The sequence below is a fragment of the Ursus maritimus genome, unplaced genomic scaffold (assembly GCF_017311325.1).
Source record: "Ursus maritimus isolate PB19 unplaced genomic scaffold, ASM1731132v1 scaffold_28, whole genome shotgun sequence".
NCBI classification, from domain to species: domain Eukaryota; kingdom Metazoa; phylum Chordata; class Mammalia; order Carnivora; family Ursidae; genus Ursus; species Ursus maritimus.
This window is the reverse complement of record NW_024425341.1, coordinates 14,883,259-14,900,444: the sequence shown is the minus strand read 5'-3', so window position 1 is coordinate 14,900,444 and position 17,186 is coordinate 14,883,259. Positions and strand designations below refer to the sequence as shown.

Genomic DNA, 17,186 nt, shown 5'->3' with positions numbered 1-17,186 from the left:
ATGTCATCTTTGGAAAAATGTCTACTCAGGTACTGTGCCCATTTTTTAATCAGACTGTTTTTTGGTGTTGAGTTGTGCAACATCTTTATATATTTTGAATATTAATCCCTCATCAGATACATAATTTGCAAATATCTTCTATTCAGCAGGTTGCCTTTTCCTTTTGCTGATGGCTTCCTTTGCTGTGCAATCCTTTTCAGTTAGATGTAGTCTCAATTGTTTATCTTTCCTTTTGTTGCCTTCGCCTATAAAGAGATCCAAAAAAATATTGCTAAGAGTGATGTTTAAGAATTTACTGTTTTTTTTTAAATTTTTTATTATGTTATGTTAGTCACCATACAGTACATCATTAGTTTTTGATGTAGTGTTCCATGATTCATTGTTTGCGTATAACACCCAGTGCACCATGCAATATGTGCCCTCCTTACTACCCATCACCGGCCTATCCCAATCCCCCACCCCCTCCCCTCTGAAGCCCTCAGTTTGTTTCCCAGAGTCCACAGTGTCTCGTGGTTCCTTCCCCCTTCTCTTTACTCCCCATTCATTCTTCCCTTCCTTCTCCTACCAATCTCCCTGCTATTCCTTATGTTCCACAAATGAGTGAAACCATATGATAATTGACTTTCTCTGCTTGACTTATTTCACTTAGCATTATCTCCTCCAGACCCGTCCATGTTGCTGCAAATGTTGGGTATTTGTTCTTTCTGATGGCTGAGTAATATTCCATTGTATATATGGACCGCATCTTCTTTATCCATTCGTCTGTTGAAGGGGATCTCGGCTCCTTCCAGAGTTTAGCTATTGTGGACAATGCTGTTATGAACATTGGGGTGCATATGGCCCTTCTCTTCACTATGTCTGTATCTTTGGAGTAAATACCCAGTAGTGCAATTGCTGGGTCGTAGGGTAGCTCTATTTTTAACTTTTCGAGGGACCTCCACACTGTTTTCCAAAGTGGCGGTACCAACGTGCATTCCCACCAACAGTGTAAGAGGGTTCCCCTTTCTCCACATCCTCTCCAACATTTGTTGTTTCTTGCCTTGTCAATTTTTGCCATTCTGACTGGCGTAAGGTGGTATCTCAATGTGGTTTTGATTTGAATTTCCCTGATGGCTAATGATTTTGAACATTTTTTCATGTGCCTGTTATCCATTTGTATGTCTTCATTGGAAAAGTGCCTTTTCATATCTTTTGCCCATTTTTTGATTTGATTATTTGTTTCTCATGTATTGAGTTTGAGAAGTTCTTTATAGATTTTGGATACCAGCCTTTTATCTGTAGTTTCATTTGCAAATATCTTCTCCCATTCCGTGGGCTGCCTCTTTGTTTTGATGACTGTTTCTTTTAGGAGTTTATGGTTTCAAGTTTACATTTAGGTCTGTCATCCATTCTGATTTTATATAATTTGTATATTGATTTGATCTTTGTGTATGGTATAAGACAGTGGTCCAGTTTTATCCTTTTGCATGTAGCTTTCCAGTTTTCCCAACACCATTTCTTGAAGAGACTGTTTTTCCCCATTGTATATTCTTACCCTCTTTGTCATAGATTAATTGACCATATAAGGGTTTACTGCTGGATTCTCTATTCTGTTCCACTGATTTGTTTGTCAATTTTTGTATCAGTACCATACTGTTTTGATTATTTCCAAGTGGCAATACTTGAATACTTGCGTACTTGAAATTTGGGAGCATGATACTTAAAGCTTTGTTTTTCTTTCTCAGGATTGCTTTGGCTTTCTGGGGTCTTTTGTGGTTCCATTTAAATTTTAGGATTATTCTAGTTCTGTGAAAAATGCATTGATATTTTGATAGGAATGGCACTGAATCTATGAATTGCTTTGGGTAGTATAGACATTTTAATAATATTAGTTCTTGTAATCCATGAGCTTGGTATATCTTTCCATTTCTTTATGTCATCGTCATTTTCTTTCATTAATGTCACAGTTTTCAGAGTAGGTCTTTCACTTTCTTAATTAAATTTATTCTTAAATATTTTATTCTTATTGAGGCAATTATAAGTGAGAATGTTTTCTTAATTTACATTCAGCCTGTTTATTAGTGTTATAGAAACACAGCAGATTTCTGTATATTAATGCTGTATCCTGCAACATTACTCAATTCATTTATGAATTCTAGTAGTATTTTTGGTGGGGTCTTTAGGATTTTCTATATATAATATGTCATCGCAAATACAGACAATTTTACTTCTTCCTTATCAATTTGGATGACTTTTAAAAAGATTTTATTTATTTGAGAGAGAGAGAGAGAGAGAGTGCACAAGTGTGGGAGAGGGGCAAAGGGAGAAGCAGACTCCCCACCGAGCAAGGAGCTCAATGCAGGGCTCCATCCCAGGACCCTGGGATCATGACCTCAGCCAAGTCAGATGCTTAACGACTGAACCATCCAGATGCCCCTCAGTTTGGATGACTTTTATTCATTTTTCTTGTCTGTTTGCTGTGGCTAGGACTCCTGGTAATGTTTTGAATAGAAGTGGTGGGAACGAGCATCATAGTTTTCTCCCTGCTCTTAGAAGAAAAGCTTGCAGCTTTTCACCATTGAATATGTTGTTAGCTGTGGGTTTTTCACATATGTGCTTTATTATGTTGAGGTATGTTTCATCTATACCCATTTTGTTGAGAGTTTTTATCATGAACAGATGTTGAATTTTGTCAAATGCTTTTTCTGCATCTATTGAGATGAACATTTGGTTTTTATCCTTCATTTGGTTAATGTTGTATCATGTTGATTGATTTGCAGATATTGACCCGTCCGTGATTCCCTGGAATAAATAAATCCTATTGGATCATGACATATAATCCTTTTAATGTATTGTTGACTGCGGTTTGCTAGTATTTTGTTAAGGATTTTTGCATCCATGTTCATGAGGAAGAGTGGCCTGTAATTTTCTTTTTTTGTAGTGTTTGTCTGGATTTGGTATCAGGGTAATAGTTGCCTCATAGAATGAATTTGGAAGCAATCCTTCTTCAATATTTTGGAATAGTTTGAGAAAGTTAGGTATTTATTCTTCTTTAAATGTTTGGTAGAATTTACCAGGGAAGCCATCTGGTTCTGACTTTTGTTTGTTGGGATTTTTTGGTTACTGATCCAATTTAATTACTAATAATCAGTCTGTTCAGATTTTCTATTTCTTCCCAATTCATTCTTAGAAGATTGTACGTTTCTAGAAATTTACCCATTTCTTCTAGGTTGTACCATTTGTTGGTGTGTCATTGTGCATAGTAGTCTCTTGAGAATCTTTGTATATTTGTCGTGTCAGTTGTAACTTCTTTTTCATTCTGATTTTCTTTATTTGGGCTCTTTTTTTCTTCGTGTGTGGCTGAAGACTTATCAATTTTCTTTTGTCAAAGAACCCACTTTCGTTTCATTGGTCTTCTCTATGTTGTTTTTTTTGGGGGGGGGGTCTCTATTTTATTTATTTTTCACTCTGATCTTTATTATTTCCTTCCTTCTACTAATTTTGGGCTCCCCCCCTTCCAACTCCTTTAGATGTAAGGTTAGATTTGAGACTTCCCTTGTTTCTTGAGTTAGGTCTGTATCTCTATGAACTTCCTCTTAGAACTGTTTTGCTGCATCCCATAGATTTTGGAAAATTGTGTTTCCATTTTCATTTGCCTCTAGGTATTTTTTATTTATTTTAGTTCTTCAATGGCCCATTAGTTGGTTAGTAGCATTTTGTTTAGCCTCTACATGCTTGTGTTTTTTCTAGCTTTTTTTTTTTTTGGCTCATAATTGATTTCTAGTTTCATATTTTTGTGGTCAGAAAAGATGTTTGGTATGATTTCAGTCTTAAATTTACTGAAACTTGTTTTGTGGCCTAACATGTGATCTGTCCTGGTTTATGTTCCATATGCACTTGAAAAGAATATGTATTCTGTTGATTTCGGATGTAACATTCTGTATATATTTGTTAAGTCTGTCTACTATGTTGCTCAAAGTGATTCTTTATTGATTTTCTGTCTGGATGATCTATCCATTGATCTAAGTGGGACTTTTTGCCCCCTACTCTTACTGCATTACTGTGAAATTCTCTATGTATGTTAAAATTTGCTTTTGTATTTGGTGCTCCCACATTGTGTGCATGGATATTTACAATGTTTATATCCTCCAGCTGGATTGATGCTTTTATCAGTATGCAATACCCTTCTTTGCCATTTTTATAGTCTTTGTTTTAAAGTGTCTTTTGTCTGGGAGCCCGTGGGTGGCTCATTCAGTGAAGCATCAGACTTTTGATTTCAGCTGAGGTCATGATCTCAGGGTGATGGGATCAAGCCCCCTGCCCAGCTCTGTGCTGAGCATGGAGCCTGCTTGGGATTCTCTCTCTCAAACAAACAACAAACAAACAAACAAACTCTTTTGTCTGACATAAGTATTGTTACCCCAGGTCTTTTTTTTTTTTTTTTTTAATCTCCATTTGCATGGATAATCTTTTTCCATCCCTTCACTTTTGGTCTGTGTGTGTGTGTATTTAGCTCTGAACTAAGTCTCTTAAAGCCAGCATAGAGATGGATCTTGTTTTTTTATATAATCACTTATCCTATGTCTTCTGATTGGAGCATTTATCAGTAGTTAAAGTAATTATTGACCGATATATACTTATTGCCATTTTGTTCACTGTTTTCTGGTTGCTTTTATAGTTCTCTCTGTTCCTTTCTTCTTCTCTTGCTCTCTTCTCTTGTGATTTGATGACTTTCTTTAGTGCTATGTTTAGAAATCTCCCTTTGTTTTTTTTGTTTTGTTTTGTTGTTTTTTGGGTTTTTTTGTAAAACTATTGTAGGTTTTTGGTTTCTGGTTACCACGAAGTTTATATATAGCATCCTATTTATATAGCAATCTATTTTAAGTTAATGGCTGCTTAAGTCTGAACACATTCTAAAAGCACTGTGCTACATTCTTACCTTCCCCACGTTTTATGTATGCGACGTCATATTACATTTGTGTGTGTGCGTATCCATTAAATAATTATTGTAGATACAGTTGATTTTACTTTTAACCTTCACACTAGTTTCATAGGTGGTTGATCCACTCCCTTTACTATACATATGCTTTTACTGGTGAGATTTTTCTTTCATCATTTTCTTCCACTAATGACTTTTTTTTTCTCTCTCAAAGAAGTCCCTTTAACATTTCTTATAAGGCCAGTTTAGTGGTGATGAACTCTTTTAACTTTTGTTTGTCTGGGAAACTTTATCTCTTTTTCAATTTTGAATGATAATCTTGTGGAGTAGAATATTCTTGATTGCAGTTTTTTCCTTTGGCACTTAGAATATATTATCCTCTCCCTTCTGGCCTGTGAGGTTCCTGCTCGAAAACCAGCTGATAATCTTTTGGGTGTCCCCTTGTACACAACTTGTTGCTTTTCTCTTGCTGCTTTCAAGATTCTCTCTTTATCTTTAATTTTTGATATTCAATTCTATTGTGTCTAGATATGGACACCTTTGGGTTCATCTTTGGGTTTGGGGCTTTCTGTTCTTCTTGAACTTGAATGTCTGTTTCCTTCCCCAGGTTAGGAATGTTTTCAGCCATTATTTTTCAAATAAATTTTCTGTCCTTTTCTCTCTATCCCTTCTGGCAACTCTGCAATGCAAATGTTTGTACGCTTAATGTTGTCCTAGCTTTTCCTTAAGCTATCCTCATTTTTTTTAAATCTTCTGTGTTATTTCCAATACCCTGTCTTCCTGATCCATTTTTCTGCATGTTCTAATCTGCTATTGATTCCCTTAGTGTATTTTTTATTTCAGTTATTGTATTCTTCAACTCTGATTGGTTCTTTTTAATATTTTCTTTCTCTTTGTTGAAGTTCCCACTGTATTCATCCAGTCTTTCCCTGAGTCCAATGAGCATCTTTATGACCATGACTTTGACCTCTTTATCAGATGGATTACGTCTCCAATTTGTTTAGTTCTATCTAAGATTTTGTCTTGCTCTTTTGTTTGGAACATATTCCTCTGTCTCCTCATTCTCTGACTCTGTGTGTGTTTCTATGTTTTAGGTAGATTAGGTCCCTCTTCCAGTCTTGAAGAACATGGCATCATGTAAAGGGTGTCCTGTGGGGCCTGGAAGTGCAATCTTTCTTGGTTGCCAGAACCAGACATTCCAGGATCACCTTGTGTGGGCTGCATGTGCCTTCCTGCTGTGGCTGGAACACAGCTGCTGTGGGCATATTTTTGGGTGAGGTTGGTCCTGTGGGAGCCACTTTGGGGGTGCTCTGGTCCTGGCAGAGACCACCGACCTGGTGCAATTGGCCAGGAGCTGTCAAAGTTACATCTTTGTCCTGGAATAGAAGTATTTATTCTTAGAAATTGCTATTTTAAGAAAATGATACTTTGAGAAATGGTAGGAGGGTGTTTTGGAGTAGGGTTCTTGAAGGGAGTAAGGAAAGGAAAGCCTCTCACCTTTACATTTTCATCTCCCAAGTGTCATTGCTTTCCTACCTTCTCAGCATTGTTCTTGGGGAAGTGTATGTATTCTTGTGGTGTGTTTCATGAGGAATCAAAAACTTAGAGTTGTTCATCAGTTTATATAACTCACTGGGGAAGCCCTGAGCTACTCAACAAATTAATACTGTGGTTATTTTCATGCGACCCTCATGCCAGACCTTTACCATTAACTGTCCGTAGGGAGAAAAAGGCAAATAGCTACAGACCTTTTTATTAATGACAGTATTCATATCTAGTCCTCCTCTGAGCATCTGTCAGTGATTCTGCTAGCGAATTTGGGTTTTTTTCCTTTTTAATTCCTCCAACATTAATCTATAGAATTAGAGAGGTTAGTAGTTAAGTCACCTTTATTAAAGGTTTGAATGCAATCCTCAACTAGTGCGGAAGGATTACAGTCCTTTACCCTGTTTGCTTCTTATTTTATAACGTTTATTCATTTATTTTGGAGACAGGCTTTTAACCAGTGTCTTTTCACTTAGGGATTCTAATGTATGCCTTGGAAAAGCATAACCAGCCCTTCCGGGAAGGTTGTACTCTTCTCCCTGGCATCATCGTCTGTTTGATTTGGAACTTCTTGTCAAAGCTTGGGGCGTATCACACAAGAAAACCACTTATACAAGGGTGCTCTGCATGAGATTTGGGGGGGGGAGAGAAGAAGAAAAGAAACTTATAATATGCTAATCTTTAAGTGAATCAAAGGACAATAGCATGAACGAGAGAAGACTCTAGAACTGGCATCCCAGAGTCTGTTTCTTTGCTAGCTTCTTAGTGACCTGGGGTGAGCTGCTTGGCATCTGTGATCTCAATTATTTCACCGGTAAATCAGGAAGAAGATTAACTGCTTTGCTTCCATTACAAATTTATCATGGAGATCACCATGAGACCTTATCACAAGACAACCACAAAATAGCAAGTAGAACTTAGCTAGCACTTATTTACTGTGGGTCAGACACTATTCTCAGTATGTTAAATGTATTAACTCATTTAATCCCCACAACGGTCGATGAGATAGTCCTTATTAACATATAACTCAATTTACAGATGAAGAAACGGAGAGAGAGGATAAATAACTTCCCAGTGTCCCACAGTTAGTAAGTGGCAGCTAGGACCTGAAGTCAAAATGTTATTTAATGATTTGTGAATTTTACCACCTATTTCTCTACAAAATATATTACTATCAGCTCAAATAGCAATATATTGCTATCCACTCAAAAATGCAATGGTAATGGGCTTTCACTTTTATTTATAATATAATTTTTTTAGACCTTTCAAAAGTAATTTACATGGGTAGAAAAGTCATATTCTTCAAGAAGTTAGACTTGGAATTTGGGAACCACTCAAACCCAGGTCTGTCTGGGTATCTTGTGGGGTCAGTAGGCTGGCTCTTGTAACTTAGTGTCATTGTTATCAAACCATGGACAATTCATTCGTCAGGCAGCTGGACCAACCATACAGTTAGATCAGTTCATATGTCTATTTGGTGAACAAGTCAAATTCCTTTGTAGGGATAATACCACATATTGGGAGGCATAAAATCCATAATTAGGCAATCTAATGTTCCTCAGTAGCAGAGTCCCACAGGCTCGGAGAGCTTAGAAGTCAAGACGGGTTGTCTAAATTCCACAGCATTTGCAGACAGTTGTGGTTATTTCTGATAGCTTGGATTCCTGCTACGTGATAAAGAAGACACATCAAATTAGACTTCAACCCGGAAGTCCATGAATCCCACAGGCATGGTGTGATCAAAATGCCTGCGGGGCACAGATGATGGACATTCTAACGGTACACTTTAATTTTCTACCTTAAGTAAAGTATTGTGACTTTTACTCTGTTGCCAAACTGAGACTTAACGTTCACAACTGATGTTGCTGGATTAGTGGGCTCATGTTGATCTGACATGTTCCCAGTGGTTACAGTGCTGCTCCTTCTAGAAGGTTGGGGAAATATGTGCATGTGTGCCAATGCCCGCCCTCCTCTGTCATTAGCACTTTGGGGGTAATAAGCCAAACGTGCAGGATCAGGGGAAGTCTCGGCAAACAGCAGGTTCACCAGCAGGCACTGGGGACTCGCCTTGGAGACCGGTGCTTAAGAACACAGCTCTGCTCGCTGGAAGGACTGAAGAAGCTCGGCAGGGCCGATGACCCAGAGCAGCTAGAGGAGAGGAAGGATGGGAAATAACTAGAGACTCAGGCCTAGGGAAAGGAGAAGGGGTCTCAACTGGCCCTGAAGTCATGGAAAAGAACAGGGCTCAGGCAGCAAGACATGCAAGCCCAAAGAAGGCAGCATGTTGAGTTGATGTTGATTGATACTGGGTTCGGAGTGGGATTGGTTCCAGAGTCTGGGCTCAGCTGAACTAAAAGTGGCATCAAAATGGCTCCTGTTTCAAAGGGCGAAGGGCAACATGCAAAGGAAGCCAAGTCTATCATTACACAATTGAGTCCAGATCAGCTGAATTTTTAGTACATAAGAGTATGGCTCCATGAAATGCTCACAAACTGTGCCCACACCTGTAACTAGCCCAGATCAAGAGAGAATGTTCCTGGAAATTCCCCTCCCGTCCCCTCCTGGTCATCTCACCCCTTCAAGGAAAATTACTACCTGACTTCTCAGGGATTCAAACATGAAGTTTCTAAAAACTGCGTTTGTGATATTTATAAATCAGGAAATCTGCATTTCCGCCATCTTTGAGGTATTAGGTCCAGCAAGAGTAGGCACGTACTCTCTTAAAGCAGGGGCCTGCCGAAGAGGAACAGCTGTCCCTTAGGGAAGGCATGGCCCCACCAGGCCCGCTTGGCTTACCTTGTTTGGTCTCCTGCTTGGCCCACTGGTATAAGAGCTTGCAACACTTACCTTTTTCTATTTCTTGATCCCAATTTCAATGTCTTTGTACTTTTGACCACCCCAAGTCTTAAGTACACCGGCATAGAATTAGATAAATAAAACATCAAAGAGGAAAAGATTTTCTCCTGATTTATCACTCTTCCCCCATTTTATACAAATGCCCTGTAATTCTCTCAGTTGGCGAAGATTTGTGTAGCTATCTATTCAAAATATATACAGGATATTTATCTATATGTAGTGACATGAGCACTTGGTGTAAGAGTCGGAAGGCCTGAATTCTACTCTCACATTCTGCCACTAGCCAGCTGTGTGCAACAGGGTCTCCTGAATTTTTAAAATCTACAACATGAGAATTTTACCTAAATGACCTCTCAGGGCCCTATAAGTTGGGACATTTGGTAATTTTGTGGGTATATAGTGAGGTTGCCCTTGAGTTCGTGCAGACAGAGGGGAAACTGTAACTGCATGGTCTTCTCATCCGTGCTGGGGGGTGCAAGTCCAAGGCTGTACAGGCATGTGGGGCATTTGAGGTTTCTGGAGCCCAGTGGCATAGCAAGGGAAGGGAAGTGGGAGCCGTTCTCCCCGGGTGCAGGCAATAAGGGGTGAATTGTCTATAGAGAAAGGAAAAACAGTAATAAAATGGACTCATAGTAGGTCAGCTTTTTATTATCACCCTTTGCCAGTGATTATTCACAATGTTGGTGATCATCTTCCCCCCAAAAGATCTTTTTTGGCTAAGTTCTAAACCATTGCTACAGTTACTTTTGAGCTTTTAATAACTTATGTGGAAGTTTTAAATGAGCACAGGTTTGGGGCTCCCGGGTGGCTCAGTGGGTTAAGCGGCCAACTGGGTTTCAGCTCAGGTCATGATCAGGGTTGTGGGATGGAGCCCCCTGTCGGGTTCCTCGCTCAGTGGGGAGTCTGCTTGAGATTCTCTCTCCCTCTGCTCCTCCCCCCACTCATGTGCGTGCTCCCTCTAAAATCTTTAAAAAATAAAAATAAGTAAATGAGCACAGGTTTAGGACTTACTCCTTCCTAAGCTTTGTATGATGTATGGACGTCGTCCACCCAGATACACCCAGACTCCACTGTGCACGCTCATTTGGGAGACAGTGTGTAGTGGTTTGAACTCCTCTGAGTGTGCTCATGGGGCAGTCTGTGTCTGCACTCCCTGGAGATGACCTATTCCTGCGTTTAAACAGTAAATTCAGAATGAACAATGACCGCCCTGAGACCACAAGGACAGGAAACAGCCTTGAGTGGCCTTGATGCTACTGTTCGCTGTGACCCCTTAGAGACTGTAAGGGTGAACTACAAGGAATAGTCTTGTGGTTTGGTAAGTGTGATTTTAGTTCATATGTGCAATATTTTGCTGAATTGGAATAAAATCTTTGAAGCTGAAATACCTTCCCTCTCGGAGACTCATTGTTTTACAACTAAAGAATGAACCGGGAACGTAATGATTATGGCTGAAAATAATTTTCATGTAGGAGACAAGTGTCAAAAATTCACCTGCTTTAAGTGTGGGCTCCTCGGGTTCGTTACTACTTGAGTCATTGTTCTCTCCTCACGTTTGTATAGTTACTGGCCAACAGCCTCCCAAGAACAAGCGTCCAAAGGAGCCGGGAGAGAATAGAATCAAGCCCACCAACAAGAAGGTGAAACCCAAAATTCCCAAAATCAAGGACAGGGACGCAGCTGATGTCACACCGAAGGCGCAGTCTATAATGATACATATGATGGATAAAGGCCGCTTCCAGAAACCTGCCGCCACCCTGAGTCTGACGGCGGGGCAAACTCTGGAGCTTCGATGTAAAGGGAACAAGATTGAATGGAGTTATCCCACCTATCTTGACACCTTTAAGGACTCTCGCCTCAGGTGAGCACTTGCTTATGTATTTTTACTTGCGTTGGTCAAGGGTTTAGTGTTAAATATTGCATTGTTTCTGCCATCTACCATCTCACCCTAATAGCTTATAAAAAAAAAAATGAGGGGCGCCTGGGTGGCACAGCGGTTAAGCGTCTGCCTTCGGCTCAGGGCGTGATCCCGGCGTTATGGGATCGAGCCCCACATCAGGCTCCTCCGCTATGAGCCTGCTTCTTCCTCTCCCACTCCCCCTGCTTGTGTTCCCTCTCTCGCTGGCTGTCTCTATCTCTGTCGAATAAATAAATAAAATCTTTAAAAAAAAAAAAAAGAAAGCTCAATGAGCAAAAGCCATAGGTTTTATTTCTTTGTCCAGTTTTTTAAAAAAATTATTGCAAATACTAGCCACATGGGTTAAAACAGGGAAATTTTATACGAAGCCAAAAGACAAGTAATTGAAACCGTGATGCATAGATGTTGAAGAATTCATACATAAAAATAATGAGCCCAATCACTGCTTTCTCTTATTTTTTATGTAATCATAATGAAAACCGAAATAATCTAACTGGAGATGCCTATAAGCACGTTGAGAAGAAGTCAACTTACACTGACTTTGGACTTTTCCGCTGCTTCTGGCTTGTGTTTATTTTCTTGAGTGTGTTTCGTTCGTGTTCACAGTTTCGGTTGGTGAGACCGCTACGTTCGAATGAGTACCTTCTGGAGCCTGGGTTTCTTGTGCAGGAAAAGTGGTTAAAGTGATGCTTAGGGAAAGTGGTAAAAGGCAAGAACATGGAGCATGCTTCAGTGGGTCCTGGGAGGACCCCGGGGCCTTAGGGGCTGGGGACCCAGTGCATATTTGTGGGGGTTCCCCCGAAATCCGTGGGCCTCCTCCATTTTCTCATGCACGGAATGAAGGGGATCTGACTGCATGATTTCTAGGATTCTTTCCAGCTTTTTCTTCATATGATTCAGGAAAAGGAAATGCAGGATATTGTCTGGAATGACTTGAATGGTGAAAGAATGAGGATCTCAGGCATCAAAAACTCTGTGTGTTCCTGACAGGTTCATTTTCCACACAACATCCACCCCTCACATCTTCCCCTCCCTCCAGGACACTGGCACACCCTCAGCGGCAGGGACACTAAACTGGGGAGCATCCTTGCCTCCCCCCCAACTCCCCTCATACTCCTGCATCCTCTCAATCTGTAAACCCATCCGACAGCAGCCCCAGCCAATGTTGCCCCTCACCGACCACACCCAGATGTCCCCCTGGGCTCCTTCTCACTGCGGCTGGGCTGAGGTCTTAAAAATGTGGATCTGAACAAGCCCTTCCCCTACTTAGTGGGTAGGGCTCCACTGGGGGATAAAGTCCGACATCTTTACCTCACTGATGAGACCCTCCTTGAACTCAGAATCTCTCTCGAGTCACCTCTAATCTCTAGATTAGTATCTCTGCTTTCACTAGCCTGGGCTCCTGTAAGATCATTAAATGTGCCTGGCTCCCCTCGGGGCCCCCTCTTCACCTGGCTAACTTCAGCCTGCCTGTGGCTTTCTCAGGAAAGGCTGTGTCCTGCCTCCTGGGGTTCACTTTCCCATGGCCCAGGCTGCATCCTCATTTGATCACTCTTTATACTTAGCATTCCTTTTTTTTTTAATCTGTGTTTTTCATGGGGCTTAACTGAGTCCTTGGCATTTAGCTTTAGCTATTGAATGACTAGACAATCTTCTCCCCCTTCTTAGACACATACACCTTAAAGAATAAATAAATAAAAATATATACAAGTAATTCCTCTCCATCTCTCTACCCTCTTATATTAAGACTCTTTCACATTTTATTCTGAAGATGTTCTGGCTTCAGGAGATAAAATAGTGTAGAGTTTTCCTTGAGGGATATTGGGTTGGATGAAGAGTGGTATGGGTGTGTGTGTGTGTGTGTGTGTGTGTGTGTGTGTATTTTAAAGTATGTGTGTACATCCCCTGCTTAGGACAGATCTGGAAAGATTTGCTACCATGTACCTTTAAAATGATTTAATTTCCAAAGTGAGATTTACACACTTTGTTGTAAAACCAGAATTGAGCTATTTTAAATCATTCTGAACAGCTAATTTTTGACTCACGGTATTTTAAACCTAGATGATTTGGCCCTTGAAGATATCGTATTTTCTAGAAGTATTTTCAAAGTTGTATTGGCCACAATATGTTTGAAAAGATCTTAAGGACTCAAAGTAAAGTGAACATGAATCCGAGTTGAAGAGAAATATCTAAGAGCTGGAAAGCCCCATTTTGACTTTGTAACATTAAACTGTATTCATTTGAAGCAGAGTCAGGGCTTTATATGAAAGTAAAGACAGATGTGGGCCCCCAAGGACCTTACCAAAAAATGTGAAAAATTTGAAAAACATCTAGTCATAAGTCTATATAAAACAACAACAAAATCACGATTTATTTGACACCAGAGATTCAACAAATTGACTCTTGACAACTTTCCCAGAACGTGGTACCTTTGGATAGAAGAGAAATATTCATCTTGTGTTTTCTTTTTCTGTGGGATGAGTTCTTACCACTGTTCTGACAGCTTTGGGTTTGGAAGCTCCCCAGGTGTGCTTCCAACAAAGCCTGGTCATTTTAAGCAATTTTGGTAGCTTTCTGGAACAAAGTTCACAATGCTACCACATTTGTCCAAATTCAGTCTTCTGACCAGAAAAGGGAAAGGGTTATAGAACAGAGAGGTTAGGCAGAGGCATAACTAGTTTTGAATCCTGCTTTTACCACTAACCAGTAAAGTGCTCTTTGATCAGTAATTTGCCTAGAACCCACTTTCCTCATCTGGAATGTCGAGCTTATATTATCTAATGTAGGAGCTGCCTGGCCCATGGCAAATGTTCGATAAATTGCAACTAATTGTTACTAAGCAGTGTATATTTCTCAAGCATGATCATCGAGTGATCTTTTGGGACAGTTAATTCTGATCGAGACTCAAATCAGGGAATGTTGCACAGACAGCGTAACTTATAATATAGAAGATCCACAAAGGATTGTACGCCTGTTTCCTTTTTCATTTAATTGATCAGTTCTTTGTAATCTGGGGCCTATGTTCATCTTCCCCCATGAAAATGTAAGCCACTTGTCGGCAAATACCGTGTTTGCTTGGTTCATCATGAGATTCCTAGCACCTTGAAGAGTGCCCGACACACACCAAAACTCAGGAAATAGTTTTTGGTTTCCCCAGGGGTTTAGTGGTTATTTCAGAAACCAGTTCCTGGGCATGCATTTGTTCACTCAACATTCAAAGACAAATACACTTAGCGCCAACGTGTGCACTGTGCATATGCGGCGGGGAGTGACAACAAAATGTGAATATGTTTTATATCTAGGGTGCTGTGCCACCTTGGATCCATCCCCACTATCTCAGAGCCTAGTCTTGCTTCACCTTATGGGGCCATTTTGTCAACTGACACCCCCACCTCCACCCCCAGGAACTTTCCCCTCTTTATCCATCTTGTTCCCCATCTATGCTCATTAGTCTCCAGGGTCTGTTGTTTCTACCTATCTCTTGAATCCATCCTAAGTAAGTTATGTTGCCCTCTGTTTTTCCTTTATCCCTTCTTGGAAATTTCCAACCCAAGATGAACCTGTTCAGCCACTTCTTGCCCACACTTGGGCACTGAACACTGATGGAGGAAAGCATGCAGCTGGCCAGATGGGTGCCATTAGACTGTGGTCACTTCACTTGTGTCTGGCAATGCTGGATAGATTTCTCTAGAGAGCTCACTTTTCCTCTCTTCTTAAACTTCTGATCTTTTCCATCTCTTTCCTTTGAGCTAATGAAATTCTCACCTAATTTTTTGAGAAATTGGAGCCCTTAAATTGCCTTGACTTCATCTTATCGCATCCCTTCCTTCCCTACTCTGACAGTTATCAAGGAGGAAGGGTTCCTCCCCCTGGCTAAGGCCAAACTGCCTGTGTCTTGGATCTCAACCTTGCATGCTTTCTCAGGAGCCTTGAGATATCAGTTATTGCCTCCCTGTTTGGCATCGTCAACCTCCCCTTCTCAACAGGATTCCTTCCATAAGCCTTCTCCATATTAAGAAAACCCACCTTGGCCCCCATGTGCCCTCCAGCCACCTTCCTCTCTTACCTTCAGAGCCAGGCCCCTTGGAAGAGTTTCTCTCTACTCTCATCGTCTCCATTGCCCTCTTCTATCACCTTCCACCTAGACTACCTGACCCACTACTCCATATGCATTTTTAAAAAATTTTTTATTTATTTATTTGACAGAGACAGCCAGCGAGAGAGGGAACACAAGCAGGGGGAGTGGGAGAGGAAGAAGCAGGCTCCCAGTGGAGCAGAGAGCCTGATGCAGGGCTTGATCCCAGGACCCTGGGATCATGACCTGAGCTGAAGGCAGATGCTTAAGGACTGAGACACCCAGGCGCCCCTCCACATGCATTTAATCACCAAACTCAAGGTCATTAAATCCAGAGTTTTCTTTTCAATCCCCATGTGACTTGCCCCACCAGGTCCATTGAACAGAAGGGAACGCTCTGCTCTTGGCTGCCACAGCATCATTTTCTCCCAGTTTTCTTCCTGCCTCACAGGCCCTTCCTCCAGCTCTGCATTATCCATTCTCCCAGATGTTAAATGTTGGTTTTGTGTCTTTTTCTTTTCTCATTACGTGCTACCAAATGCCCTCCATTGGTCAGATGGCAGACCTTAATATTTCTGTTGAGCTCCAGCTCCGAATCTCCTGCTCCCCTGCCTGACCCTTGCTCTGAATGGAACCATCTGAAACTAAGCTCATACGTCTTCTCCACACCTGATCACCCTCCTGTGTCCCTCAGTTCAGTGAATGGCACTAATTCCACCTAGTTGTCCTTAACCAAAAGTCTGGAATCCTCTTAGATGTTTCCCTTTTACTTCCACATCCAATCAACTACTACTGGATGCACCAATGATGCTATTCAATGGTTTCTTGCATCTTCCTTCTTTCCACCATGACAGCAATGACTCTTATCTCTTACATGGACTACACTGTAATCTTTTAACTAGCTTTTCTGCACCCAATCTTGAACCTGACCTCGTCTTCTACATAGCAGTCAAATCTTTCACAAAAGCACGTCTGGTCCTGTCACCTTTCTGCTTCAAGCTCTTCAATAGAGCAATTCTGTTGCTCTTAGAATGAAGTTGAAACTCCTGATACAGCCCACAAGGCCATGCACAACATGACTCTGTCTTTCCCTCCTGTTTCATTTCACTTCATTCTCTTGTTCACACTCCAGGCTCTGTGGACTCTTTCTGATGCCCAGATGTGCCAGTCTCCTTCTTGCCTGGGCCTTTGCCCATTTGCGTCTTCTTGCTTGTAAGGCACATACCGGAAAAGCTCTTCACCAATCTTCATATCCAGGCCTGTCCTGTCCTCTCAGTCCCCGCCCTCCACTGGGCCCAGTTACACACCCTCACCGAAGCCCTCATCACCAATGGTGCAATCACTGTTTTATGTTTGTGTCCCTTACTCGGCTGTCGGCTAGGCAGAGATGGCATCGGCTTATTCACTGGTACACTCAGGCCCTCCATCGCTATGTGGGCGCAAGTACAGTGCTGGGCGCTGGGCAGAGAGCGGGTCAAAAATCAGGCCCCTGGGGTCATGAGACCTGTAACTCTGGAACAAGTTCATGGAACTTGAGAGGTCAAAGGGATCTTAATGGTTGTTAAGCTTAAGGGCCTCTTTTTAACAAATGAGGAAACTGAGAATCATAGAAGGTAGATGGCTTGTCGTGAGTGACAACGGGTGAGCAGAAGCATGAGGCTTAAACCCCAGCCTCCTGGTTCCCAACACAGAGCTGCTATTCTGCACAAGTTCTCTGAGCTGTGTCTCACGGGACGCATTCAGACCAAAGACCACTCTCGGCCTCATGGAGGTAGGTGCTTCAGGGAAGACAGATTTGTTGTTAACTACTCCTCTTCCTCCTCCTCCTCTTCCTCCTCCTCCTCTTCCTCTTCCTCCTCTTCCTCCTCCTCCTC

The 17,186-nt window shown here is 41.4% G+C and overlaps 1 protein-coding gene across 1 annotated transcript in view; it reads left to right on the top strand.

Moving 5' to 3' along the window:
- The window catches only part of PDGFRL (platelet derived growth factor receptor like), a 59,095-nt gene that overhangs the window by 5,963 nt on the left and 35,946 nt on the right, over nucleotides 1–17,186 (top strand). Inside the window, exon 2 of the mRNA XM_008710897.2 lies at nucleotides 10,883–11,180. Coding sequence (XP_008709119.2) covers nucleotides 10,883–11,180 — 298 coding nt within the window. The remainder of the gene's footprint in view (nucleotides 1–10,882; nucleotides 11,181–17,186) is intronic.